At 37.3% G+C, this 14,177-nt stretch overlaps 1 protein-coding gene and 1 long non-coding RNA gene across 2 annotated transcripts in view; both read right to left on the reverse strand.

Annotated features, from left to right (window-relative positions):
- Positions 1-9,178, reverse strand: part of LOC114158852 (uncharacterized) — a 29,062-nt gene extending 19,884 nt beyond the window's left edge. The window contains exons 1-2 of the mRNA XM_028040745.1: positions 9,010-9,178; positions 8,745-8,918 (exon numbers count right to left, since the gene is read on the reverse strand). Coding sequence (XP_027896546.1) covers positions 8,745-8,918; positions 9,010-9,178 — 343 coding nt within the window. The remainder of the gene's footprint in view (positions 1-8,744; positions 8,919-9,009) is intronic.
- Positions 9,179-9,251: 73 nt separating this feature from the next.
- Positions 9,252-13,083, reverse strand: LOC114158640 (uncharacterized). The gene is made up of 4 exons (XR_003598449.1): positions 13,049-13,083; positions 12,859-12,942; positions 9,415-9,509; positions 9,252-9,303 (listed from the first exon to the last, which is right to left on the reverse strand). It is a non-coding gene; the product is annotated as an uncharacterized LOC114158640 (long non-coding RNA).
- Positions 13,084-14,177: the final 1,094 nt, after the last annotated feature.

Consider the following 14,177-nt stretch of genomic DNA (forward strand, 5'->3'; position numbering starts at 1 on the left):
GCAGGGCCGAGGCTAACATCCAGAAGAACAGGGCCAGGTAGAAAGAGTGGATGAAGAAGGTAGCGGCTGTGCAGGCCGGCACACTTTTTGTGTTTGAAATGGCCGCTCCAATAATGAACCAAATGTCTGCAATCAGTAGGGACAGAGCGATGTTGACGATGGAGACGTGACGAAAGTACAATGTCATGTTGTCCCCAATTGTTTTCCAAATTATGCCTTCAATGATGAGACATATAATCAAGGAAACAATGGAAATTGCAAGTCCAATGTATGTTATGTAGGTAGATATAAACTGATCAGAACTGTTGGGTGACATGAGAATAGAAAACGAGGTTGTGTGGTTGCAGTGGCAGCTGGTCACTCCGTTTTCATTTAATACTAGCGAGCAGCCATCGTCATTCCATCCTCCAAGACCGCCAAAGAGGTTGAAATCCCAGAAAACACATTCAGGATTTCTCAACCTATCATCTAGAACATCAAATGCTAAAGAAATATTTGTAATTTTGTCTTCGGGCCAAAGAAGTGCAACCTTTCCATTGATTACTTTGGATGATGAATTGCTTTTATCTCTTGGAGGAAGCACATTATCCATGAAAGCAAATATTATGGTAGTTATCAAGTGATTGTGTCCACCAGTGTTGGGTATGTCTATTTTCACCGAGGAGTTTAAGTCAACTCTGCAGGTGTTCACGAATGTGAACTTGTTCAAACAAATATGGGGTGTTTCAATGCTGAAGGATTTGTTAACAAGACGGGATGTGATTCTTTCAATAGAGTACAGTAGTGAAGAGCTGGCATTGTTCACTTTGACGCCCTCTTTTGTTTCATCAGTGTTTCTTGTGTTGTTGTTGTTGAGGGTTTCCCACGACGTCTTTGCCTTGCCAATAGTGAGTGTGCCTACAGTTTCCAGGATGTTCTGGAATGACAGAAAATCAATATATAAAAGTTGAAAAGTATATTTCTCTTCAAAACAAAACAACAAAAAACTCAATTACATACCTTCATGGAATCTTTTTCTATTTTAATTTCTAAAGATGATGATGAATTTGCTACATTAAAAAGGATCCTCACAATGGCATCAATGTTGGCTGGAGAGTTAGTTATTTTTTCAGTGAAGTTGGCAGTCACATTGCTGAGTTGCTCTAAGAACAGTGGAAGAGTGAGTTCATCCAAAACCTGTAACATATATATAAAAAAATCTGTCTTTTTAAAAAGATATATTTCTAATATGATCTGAAAAGATATTGAAATTTTGGTGTATTATTTTGTACTACATACAAACTGAATAAATCCAAGCTAAAATAAAGTAAAAACGAATTCTCAGCAGCATTTCGGAAAATGATCAGATTATGGTTCATTTAATGAAATGCAGTGTAGCAGAGGTACATTTTTTTTTCAATACAATGACTGAGAGTGAGAAAAGTCCAGAGAACAAGATGAAGATCACCTCAGACTGATCTAGCAAGTTCTTCACAACTTCTAAAACGCAGTTGTCTTGGATCTGTCCGTATTTACCGTCCGACTGACAAACTGCTGTTATTTCTCCCACCTTCCCCTTTTCGCAGCCCGACGCAGCCAAAAAACCTATCGGTCCGTTACCAAACGTGTCATTTTGACACTTAATATCTTTGGAGAAAGAAAAATGTTTAATTGTGGTTAAAGTTGTCATTTGAAACATGGTTACATGTATTTTTTTTTTACGTATTTGAATGTTATTCGGCATCGATTAAGACTCACCTTTTGATGGACTGAACATCAGTGTGATATTCTTTGAAAATTTTGATGAGTTTTGTGATTCACAGGTGAAGATTTTCTCTATTACTGAACAATTTTCCACTGTATATTTATGGGTGACATAAGAAGCTCCCCTGACATCTGCAACACAAAGTTATCAACATTACATTAGATACTTCTGAAGGGCGAAAGGGCATATTCATTAAAGAAACGTTTACAGAGCGGGCCTTGAAAAAGTATCGATGCCACTAAGTTTCTCATTGTTTCACACAATAAACCACAAACTCCAATGTTTAGTGGGATTTTGTGGCAGACCAAGAGAAAGTAGATCAACATGTAAGGCTGAATGAAAGTCATGCAAGGTTTTATGTTTTGTTAGAAAATACAACAATTTATTGTATTTAACATGTGTACACGTTGCTGTAGTTTCATTTTTAGAGGATGGTTTCTTTGTGTAAATCATCACATCATTGTGACGGCCAGGCAGGTTTTTTCCTTGTTAGATTTTACCTGTGTTTAGAAATGTAACCGTGTAGCCATTTTCGACAGAGCAGTTCAGTAACACAGAGCGTTGTGTGTCACATTCCACTGACATCTTAACTGGATTCACGGAGATTTGAGGGATCGGAATGGCTTTGGCATTTATGCTCTGTTTGAAAGTTGAATTGTCTCCCCGTTTTAATTTACAGACGTAAATCCCTGGTGGAAAAAAACAACAACAACAAAACAGTTCACTGTTAACGTAACAAACATTAAATAACTTCCTACAGAAAACAGCACGGCAATATGTGAATCCACTTATCCCTTCATTCAAACACAGACTGCATGTACTCGTGGAAGTCGGTACCGTAAACAGAGACGTAAACTTTAGTTGATGCACTGGACTGCAGGCAACACTAAACAGTTTGTGTTTGAGAGTGTTATCATTGGGACAGCCCAGACTCTGTCTGAAAGTAAGGGTGCATTCACACCAGCCCTGCTTAGTCCGCTTCAATCAAACTCTAGTTTGGTTAACAAAGTCAGGTTCGTTTGGGGAGAGGCGAATGTGTTATGAACCCAAAAAAGCAAACGTTGGTCTGCTTACAAACCCAGGGGTCAGTTCAGCTGAGGTGATCTCAAGTGATTGTATGTTGTCTGATATTCTTCATCAGAACAAAGTTCTATCTTCCAGTTTCTAGGTTCTACATGCAACAATTTCCCTGATCGTTCTCATTGCTCAATCAAGTTTAAATCGGTTCCAAGCTCCTCTGTTGGTTCTCTTTAACTCCACATGTGCACTTTGCAATGTGCAGAGTCTTAATGTGTGTGACTAGGAAACATTAAATGTGTATAGCTTCTAATATATGAACAGATTATTCAACAAATGTATTTCTATAATCCTGTAACCTATAAGAAAAATCTTGCAAAACATTAGACATCAGCAATTTTTGCAGTGTTAAAATTTTATATTTTGCGATGACATCATTAAATCAGTGAATGTTTTATGTTAAAAATAAGAAAATATCTTAAGGAACTGGGAATATCATTATTGTCAACACTGGACAAAAAAAACATTCTTACCATCATTCAGTGGAAAAAAAGAAGACAGCGTTAGGACCGACTGTCCATTCTTCAAGGAAATCCCTTTCTCAATGACTGTACCCATGTGTGTCCACTCTACGCTTTTGACCACAGTAAAGTTGAGGTCTTCAGGAGGAGGGCCACAGGTTAATGTCATTTCTTCCCCAGCAAATACAGTCGTGTTATTAACTTCTTCGGCTATTTGAAGCAGAATATTAGAAAATAATTAGACGACCCTCATTACATACAGGTAATTTATTAGAAGACTACAGAAGAGCACATTCTCCAGTTTACTTACCAGCAAACTCCACCGGGTATGTTTCTGCCAGGCGTTTTAACATTTCATCTTTTGCTAATTTAACTTGTGAAACATCACCAGAGGGTGTAATGAGGGTGTAGTAAGCGATGGTACTTCCACTCCTGCAAACGACAGAGATGTAAAATTTGGTAGAAACAATTGGGATAAACATTCAATACTAATATTTATATCCTCCAAAAATGAATGGGGGCTATTGTTTTTTAATAAAGACTACAATGTTAATTTTGTATAATCCCTAAAAAATGCTCTTGTATGCTAGAAGGAATGGAAAGCTAACTACTTGAATTCTTGCTGAATTCTTTTTACGTTTTACTTGAAGAAATTTCTAATTTGAGTCAAAGATAGTTTATATCAACATTTTTGGTTACAAATCGACCAACGATTACACGTGACGCGAGTACACATGTGAAAAGCTATGGAGGTGCACCATTCCAGTCAGTCCTGTCTGCTCCTACGTTTGACAAACCGTTTTACAAGCCTGTGAACTTGTCCTACTAATTCTTTATATGTAAATTGTGAAGTGCTGTGACTGACAATATTTAGATTACATGTGTTTGGTATGAAACTAATGGCATATCTGGAAATGTTGATCTATATCTTATATATAAACTTATATAGTACCTTACATATTTGAAATATTCTTTTTGAACAGATGACCACTGTGAATGGCTTTATTTGGAACGTTTTGACAAATTTCAAAACTACTAAGTTTGTGCAATAATATGTGCATGCGTGTGTGTACACCTGTGTCCAAACATGCATATTTCAAATGTATATAAAAAACAGACTAACCTGAAGAACAAACTCTGGACTTTACATGTTTTTGACACAAACTTCTGACAGTTGCTTTCAGCCTGTTTAAGACAAAAAAAAGACTCAAGCCACAAAAACTAATGTCTCTCTTTATCTAGAAATTCTTCAATGGTGTTATAATAAAGATGGATATAAATTAATACTTACCGCACCATAGACATCTTCATAAATGTTACTGGAGGGATCATTGTATGAGTTTTCAAAATCCATGTTAATTGTGAGGGTTCCATTAAACTCCTTTAGGGTTTTGTTAACCATTCCAGGTGAGGTTGCATCTACTAATGTTGTATTTGACATGGTTCCTGATGAAAATGCACGTATTGTTGTCGTTTTTTCTAGTATAGCTGCATTTGAAGTTGTCTCAACTGCTGTTTGTTTTGGGGTTACATTTGCCACTGTGGTGTCAAGTATTGTTTCTGGTGAAGTTGCATTTGACATAGTTGTTTTTAGAGTTATCTTCTGTGTGGTTGCATGTGTTACTGTTGCGTTTAGTGTTATTTCTGATGTAACTACATCTACCACTGTTTTATTAACTGCAACTTGTGTTGTGGTTACATCGGTCAGCAGTGTGTTAAGCTTTTCTTGTGAAGTTGCATTTGACATTATTGTGTTTTGACTTTGGTCTGTTGTGGTTTTATTTGTCACTCTTGTGCTCAGGTCCATTCCTGATGACGTTGCATCTAATAATCGACTATTCAGGATTGTTTCTGATGAATATGTACGTGCGTCTGTCGTGCTTGGAGTGGTTTCTGGTGAAGTTGTATGTGTTACTGTTGTGTTTACCATCGTCTGTGGAATATCTGCATTTGAAGGTGTCTTAGCTTCTATATGTGCTGTGGTTAGATTGGTTGTATCAAATATTATTTCTGGTGAAGTTGCATTTGACATTGTTGTGTTTAGAGTTCCCGGTGCAGTTGCATGTGTTTCTGCTGAACTTGGCATTATTTCTGGTGTAACTGCATATGTCACTGTTGTCTCACTACTTGTATTTCTTGTGGTTTCATTTGTCACTCTTGTGCTCAGACCCATTCCTGATGAGGTTGCGTCTATTGATCTTGTTTTCAATGCTGTTTCTGTTGAATATGTGTGTGTGTCTGTTGTGCCTGGGGTTGTTTCTGGTGAAGTTGCAGTTGCCATTGTTGTGTTTTGTCTTCGGTCTGGTGTGGCTGCATTTGAAACTGATGTGTTTAGGGTTATGCCCAGGATAGTTGCAGCTCCCTCATCTACTATTCCTGCTGTGGTTACTTTTGTCACTGTTGTGTTCAGAGCCAACCCTGGTGAGGTTGCATCTTCTAATCCTGTAGTTTTGGTTGTGATTACTGAATAATCATGTTTTTCTTTTGTGCTTAGAGACATTTCCGGTATAACAGCACTTGAAGTTGTCTCTACTGCTTCTTTTGCTGTGGTTTCGTTTGTCATTGTTGTGTGAGGATCTGTTTTACTAAGCAAAGAAACGATTGTGTTTTGACTTGGTCCTAGTGTGGTTACATTTAATGTTGTGTTTGGTACTAATAATAGTTTGTTAACATCTCCAACTGTTGTGTCTCTTTCTGATGTGGTTGCATTCATCACTGGTGTATCTGGTGTTGAGCTTTTTACAGTTTTATCTTGCATTATTTGTGTTATTACTGTTTCCGTGGCTGCAGTAGCTTGCAATTCTTTTGACAATGTTGTGTTTGTAACTTTATTGTCTGGAGTTGAATAATTTATTGGTGGTGTTGATGTCACTGTAAAAAAAACAATCAAAGAACATTAAGTTACAAAAACAATACATTTAAAAAGCTAACAGAAGCAATTAATTGTTTTTAAGGATTAGAGAGCAAAAATAATTTAATGATAAATCAACAAAATACAATATCTTTCACACACATTCAGAACATTTGTGTGAAACTGAAGAGGTGAATTATTTTTTCTGCTGTGCAACTTAAGACACCAAGTTGTCCAAATTATCACCTGTTCACAATTATGTACTTTTTTAATTTCACTTTACATCGACATACACATTTATGTAGGTTTATCACATTATCACATAAAATACTAAGAAAATACACTAACCTTGGTGATTTAATGTGACAAAATAAAAGTTTGCTTTGTAAAAATATGTTTTTATGACATAATCTACACATGAAACATCTGAATTTGTGAAAATGTGAAGGTTTTGACTGATGCAACTAGAAGTTGAACCTGTTTGCTGAAACAAACACTAAGCTCTGTTCATCTGTTGAACTACAAGTCAGATCTTCATGTTTTTCATACCTGTGGGAGGTGTAGGAGTTAAATCACACTTAGTAGCATCTGAGGAGTAAGAGAATAAACAAAACTAAATAAAAGCAACATATCTAGGATCAGTAGGACTAGAGTCTGAAATACATATTACAAACAAACAAGGTCTCTCCAGCTGCGATTCCATTACGAATGTTTGCAAAACTTTGTTGATATTCTACTAATGTCATCCTCCTACCACTTCATGTTGTCTTCTTTGTCTTTTCCACCAGTAGAAACATTCAGCTGTTGATCAGTGACTCGTGGGTTGTGAAAAAGTGTTTCCATTGCAGTTTTACAAAATACACAAATTTCAACATGACCGAAAAACTCACTCATCCTAATGCAAACTTTTTATTAAAAAAACATGTTTTTTCTTTTTGCTTTTTTCCTCCAAAATTGCTGTGTTTTCATTAAGCTAATTTATTTTCATAATTCCAATTTGTGTGGATATGGTCAATCGAATGCAACTTTTGATCTTGGACAGATGTCTTTTTGATTGACATTAACATTTATTAAAAAACCCCACAAAAAACCCCAAACAGAATGCTTACTTGAGACAGGCTGACAGAACTCATTATTGGGAGGAAGTCCATATAAACATGTACAGGTTTGATTGTTGCATGAGTTGCTGCTGTTACACGTGTCACATGGCCAAGCAAAGCCGCTCTCACATCGACACTGGAGCCCATTAGCAGAGTTTGGATCGCAGGCTGTTTAAAAAAAAGTTTTTTTTAATTCTCATTTAATCTGATTCACGAGGTAAACCATTTAACTTAAACTGTTACTTACCTGTGGTGAAGGACATCTCTTTCACTCCCACAGACTGAGAGAGGGCTAATGGGAAGGAAATGTTTTGCAGAGTACTTCTGAAGGAGCTGAATATGCTTGACGAAACACTAGAGGTTGGGATGTACAAGACAATGCCCACATTGATGTCCGCAGCGTCTGTGTGTGAGAGGTAAGAGAAGAGTTCATGAAGCTTGTTGATGAGAAACACTTTTCACGTTAACAGTTTAACTTCAGGCGAGTCAAACTGCATAAATTTTAAGAGGCTCAGTTACTTTTAGAAACAAGACAAAACTGTGCATGAGTTCAGTATAGAGCTGAACAGATTTATTTCACACCAAATCATCAATTCTTTTGTTCTTAGGACACTTAGTAACCACGCCACCTGTGTGCTTAAGGTCATCATCCGTTTGCCACCAAGGGTCATCCAGGTGGAGTCTAGATGTTGCTTCAATTATGTCATGGGAAACTTCTGACATGTTACCTGACCTAACTGAGTTAATTGGAGACACAGCTGTGGATGTGTTTTAAGGCCACAGCACCAGTAAACTGCTCTCTGGTTTGACACCATGGGAAAATCAAAAGAAATCAGCCAAAATATCAAAAGCAGAATTGATTGTGGAGCTGAATGATCCTTGGGAACAATTTTCAGATGCTTGAAGGTGCAGCATTAATCTGTTCAAACAATTGCACCCAAATACTGTATATACATGATGGGAATGTCCAATCATCATGCCACTCAAGAAGAAGACTGTGTCCCAGAACCTGTCTCCTGGGAGATTGTGTTTTGGTCTGAAATGTGGAAATTGGCCCAGAACAAAAACCAAAAACCTTGTGAAGCTGGTAAGACCGAGTCAATATTATCGATAGTGAACCGTATCCTGTACCTGCATCAACTGAAAGGCTGCTGAGCAAGAAGGAAGCCACTAGTCTAAGAAAACATAAAAAGGATTACAGTTTTCAAATACAGACAGAGAAATGACATGTTTCATTTTTGGAAACATGTCCTGTGGACTGATGAAACTAGAGAGGAACTATTTGGCCACAAAGACCGTTGCCACATTTGGAGGAAAAAAGGGGAAGCCTTGTAACACCATCCCAACTGTGAGTGGCTGCAGCATCATGTTGTGGGGCTGTTTTGGTGCAGGAGGAACCGGTACGCTGCTTCCCAGCTTCTACTTAACATCTCCACCAGAGGGCATATTTTCTAGAAGTCGTACATATTGAAATGTCAGCATAGGCATTGTTAAACCCTCTCTAAACCTACCTATTTGTCTGCTGTTTGGCTGGCAGAACTGACCATCAGCTGGCAGGTCATTAATGCAGCCACATGTGTCACCAAGCATGACGTCACACACTCCGTATGCAATGCAGTTGTTGTTAGACCAGGCAAAGTTCTCCTCACACACACACTGGTACCCAGTTACGTTAGGTGAGCACACTGTGGGGATAAACCATCAGCACATAGTGGAAATGTTTCATACCACACTTGCTGAAAGACTTCAAATGTGGATCTATAAACTGAAAAATACCTGTTGTGGTGTCCATACTGGAAATGTGACTTGTGCTGTTGATCAGTATGGGGAAGCTGAGGTTCTTCAGAAACAGTTCAAGAACCTCCAGCTCAGAAAGGCCTAGAACAACTTGGAACTCATAATCATTGGTATTTGTTGGAACTAGAGTGGAAACAGATACAAACATTAAAACCTTTATGTTGATTCTATAGGCATATTTTACAAATAAATAATGAACATTGTGCTCTGCAGTGACTCACCTTCTCTTTTCTCTCTTTCATGAAGACTGGGTGAGTTGATATCCATCAAGTCCTGTAAAAATCATCAGATTAATCCAACTGTGAAACCAACACTGATCAATAATTGTTTTTGGTATATACCGAATGGGCCACGATGCCTGGTAGTTTAATTTTCAGTGCTTACCTCATAGAGGGGTGTGAATCCTGGCGGGCTCACAGTGTAGCATAAAACCAGAGGAATAAAACCAAACCACCCTGCTTTGGGGAAAACCATTCTGACTAAAGAGAGAATAAAAACCATCATCATCATCATAAAAAAAAAAAAAAACATTTATCGCCTGCAACACAGTGTTTCATACTTTTTTTAAAGCTACAAGGAAGTAATCAATAAACATGTGCGGAAAGAGAAAAGGGAGAAAAGCAAATGCAAAATATTCTGCTAATAGAACATTTTCAACTGTTTTTCTTTTAGAGTACAAACTTTGAATAAAGGTGTGAAGAGTAACGGCGGTACTCTTCACACCTTTATGGTCCTGAATCTGTTGCACACCCTGATGCCCGCCATGGATTCCATGGATTTTCAGAAACAGCAAAGAATTTTTCTTTGGCATTGGAGAACATTGAAGAGGAAGTCCCTCGCTGGAAACACTGCGTACTGGAGACCGAAAGAGGATTTGATTCAGTTCTCACACATCTTCTCGGTGAGACGACTGCATGTCGAGAGACAGAAGAAATGACTGAAAACGTCCTTTTTGCCTTCATTTCTAAAATAACGGATCTCAGGTGGAAAGATCAAAAGTCTTTTCAGCGTTTCATTGATGGGGTTTACTCCTCACCTCCGAGACTTTTGTCCTCAAAGGAGATTTCTAATGTTAAGGATCAGATTTAACTTGTTGTTGTTCTGAACGGTTCACTCAAGAAGCCTTTTATATGTCTTTACCTTTCGCTCCTCGATTATTAAAGATGTTATTTCCTGTACACCTTTAACACTGTTTGATTTACAGAAACAAAAATGTGATTTTTAAACAAAGGAGAGAAAAATAAAGCAATCTACAGTCAATTTAGTGGTTCCAACAATGTTTTCATTAACTTGTCCAAACCTCTTGTTGGGGATTTCATATTAGCGACAAAATAACAGAAGATTGGGAAGATTGAATTAAACTAATTCAAATGACTGAAGGGTCAAGACTTAAACCATTAACAAGGTTACTCTCAAGAATGAACATCAGCTCCTGGTATAACCTGCGTAAGGTCATAGTTATATGCGGCAGAGAAATAATAATCAGAAAGTTCCCTAAAAGTGATGGCATAGCTGGTTTTGGAAGTCCTATTGGCGGGTAGGTGGTAAGAGGTATCAATTGTAGTGGGGAGTTAAAATGAACAGAACTACTGTCATTCACTGGTTCAACATGTCTGAATAGATTTGTATAAAAACTCCCATAAAAGAGCCGAGCTCTAGTGGGTGACACATGTTTTCATGGAAAATACTCCAGGAAGCTCACAAACGGTTCAACGTCTCTGTATTGGAACATGAGCAGGAAATGGAATATTCAATCCTGACACAACTTCCTTGGACACGGCAACAGGTGACCATCTTATCATACAGACACAAAGGTGATTCTACAGTTTGCCAAGGGCTTAGGCAATAAAAAAAAGCAATGAGATAATCATCCCTTAGATCTTGTCAAAAATATTAAGATAGTTACTAAATGGCTTAAGCTTACTAGAGAAAAGCTTATTCAAAATAAAGTTATCTTCAGCTGTTTAATAACTAATTCTACAAATAACATCATCCTGATACTGAAGGATATTACAAAAAGCTCAATCCAGAATGTGGAACCACTGGCGGTTTAGCCTTTCTGTAAATCAGTAACTTGTATTATTTTTCATGTAATTCAATTGTATTTTTTATTTTTTTTAATTATTATGATTATTACTATTTTCTTTTTTTTCTCATGTGGACCTAGTTGTGTCTTTAAAGCTGACGACGACGATGATGATCATTTTAAATAGCAAATATTATGTGGCCTTCTTATGCAAAATTCTGATCAATGAAAATGACCATTTTTTCCAATTGTCTCAAAGTTTTCTGCTAATACAACTCGGTCACTACAAAGAAGGCTGTGAGGTCTAATGGGATGTAAAAATCCATTTCCATGGGCAGCGGTGGTTGCAGTTCGACTTGCAACCGGTGGGTTGTTAGTTTGAATCCCCGTCTGTCTCAGTTGTTGCATCCTTTGGAAAGACACTTCACTCACATTGCCTGTTGGTGGTGGTGCCAGGGCATGGCAGCTGTGACAGCAATGTAGCTTGCCTCCATAAGTGTGTGAATGTGTGTGTGAAGGGGTCAATGATTGGATGTAGTGTGAAGCGCTTTGGAGTCCTGTGGCTAGGAAAAGGCTCCATTCAAGTTCAGGTCTTTTGAAGAAAGTCCACCAATCCCCAGTCTACCCAACGTTACACACATATCTTGCCTATAAATTCTAGGGCTTAGTAGGTAAATTTGGGTGGACAAAGACTTATTAGGTAGGAGTTCTGTCCATCTAAGGTGGTAATGCTTACAATGAAAACAAGTTACTCAACGGGATAAGCTAAAGTAAACTTCTGTCTTCACTTCTTACAGATGTCTTCATTTTCATTGGGTTTTTTATTTGTTTTTGTCAATCTGGACAGATAAAGTCACTTCATTTTGTTAGACCTGTCTCACTGAACTATTTGGCTGGAGAACAGGAACCGGTGCTACTTGCTGGAACAACATATTCCCTTTTAGAAGTGCTTCATTCGACCTCGTGTCAAGGCCACCAGCCATCCACCTGCTTGCCTGTACTAGCAACACTCCGCTGCTCATAAATAAAGGATGTTATGTTCATAGGCGTGGAAACATGGTTCACCTGGAGAGTGCTGTTCGCGTGAGAGTTTTGAAGTGAATTTGTTTGAATAATTTGCATCTCATAATACAATAGGCCACTATACTTAGGGAAATGCAGATTTGTTGTACATGTACATGTGAGTAAAATGTCGGTTGAAATCAAAATTGAATTATTAGGAAAAAATGTAACAAGTTAGAACAGTGATCAAAACAAATTTTTCTGTCATCCTTTAGTTATTTTTCAGTAAAATTTTGCCAGCAGAATGTTTAAATCCCGTTTCTGTGACCATGAAAGCCAGAATTTATATTTATCATATAACTGCTCTCCTCTAATGGCCTTGAAAATGCCCGTACTGAACTCTTACAGTTAGCAAACTCCCCCACACTGACAACATCTTTAATTATGATCAGAACTAAAATATGAAATTAAAGAACTAGTGCTCATTTTAATGCCTGCAATCACTCTGTGAAGTATCTCTCGTATCAACAATCTTATTCTGTGTATTTAGAATTTTTTTCCAGTTCTCTTTTTCAAAGATTTTGATCATTTCTAATTAACTTCTAATCATGATTGATATGTCGTACTCTGAAATGTTTTGTAACTGAATGGTCAACTGTCTGATATTCTATCATGTCTGATAGAATGGGAATGCAATGAGAGAATGGTTTCCACAAGGATTTTCAGATATTTGTGGTAGGAATAAAATTATAAATATTGTTTTCCCGTCAGCTGTGTAGAGTGATGTATGTCGAACTCACCTAGAGTCCTTTGCTAATTGGTAAAGTGGTTGCGACGTCGTCCTCTCTACCAGATGTTGCCGAGTAACCAAAGATCTCTGTTTGCTTTCTCAGAAAAAAGAGAAACCAACGATTTATTGAAAGTCATCTCAGAAAGAATACATTTTTGGAATTTTTCCAACCAAAACTGAAAATAAGTCTAAATTTTTACCTTCACTGAGTACTAACTGACATTTTGTCTGCTCTGTAAACAAGAAAAAATTATAGCTGGAGTTCAAATATGTAATCATTTCTTAAACACCAAGCTCCACTAAACATCAAAAGGTGCTCGTGTAGATTGTAGTTACATGGTATAAGAAAGCAGTGTGAAATAAGATGATTACCTCTCGCTGGATCCTGGCATCCAAAGAAGCTATGTTAGAACTGAACATCACTTTTCCTGCTCACGTTCAGACACAGACATGAACCGTCTGTGAACTTCCTGGAGTATTTTCCAGCAGTCACATGGGTTATCTAACTCCAGTCAAAAGCTCGTTCCGTGCTGAACTATTTCAGTGTCCAGTTTCACTGTCCTGCTTGTTCTTCTGTCTCTATTTCAAGAGTTGAATCATTTCAAATCGAAATTATCATATAAATATATGTTGAAATGTCAACTGCACTGTAAAATACATAATTTTACCATATAAATATGAATCTTACCATATTTCTACGATACAATTTTGGCAACCGCCGCTATTGTGCCGTGAATTAAAAACTTTTTTTCTTTTTTTTTACAGTGTGGGCCAAGTTTGCAAGGAAGTTTTCAAAGTTTATACAATTAGTTGTGAAATTTTTAAGAATGCTGTAAGTCTTTGGAGGCTTACTTTTTATTTTACCTGCATACATTATTTTTATTGTACAATAATAGACTGAAAATCAGTTGTAAGTAGACTGAAATAAATAAACTTTTCATTTTCATTAGCAGTACCCAAACGGCTCTTGAATCATTATGGGTGGATTTGATTGTTCAAATTCATTCATTTTGCTTTTGTTAAACCTTCTAATATTCAATCTGTCTTCTGCTTTACTTTATGTAAGAATCTGCTTACCAAAACCTGATTCATATCACGAAATAACGGGTATGTTAAAACACTAGAACCGGAAAGAGTAGTCAGGGATGAAAGTCAATGTTTAACATGTTTTGCTCATTGCCTAGATACAAGGAGGAGGTGGTAAGTGATGCCTAATTATGGTAATGAGATGGAGTCTGACAAGTATGAGATTAAAAGTTCTTGTCCAGACTTCAGAGACACGATGAGAGCTGCAGTAATGCTGTGATGCTAGTCAAAATGATTTTCTGA

Source organism: Xiphophorus couchianus, chromosome 15 (assembly GCF_001444195.1).
Source record: "Xiphophorus couchianus chromosome 15, X_couchianus-1.0, whole genome shotgun sequence".
Lineage (NCBI taxonomy): Eukaryota > Metazoa > Chordata > Actinopteri > Cyprinodontiformes > Poeciliidae > Xiphophorus > Xiphophorus couchianus.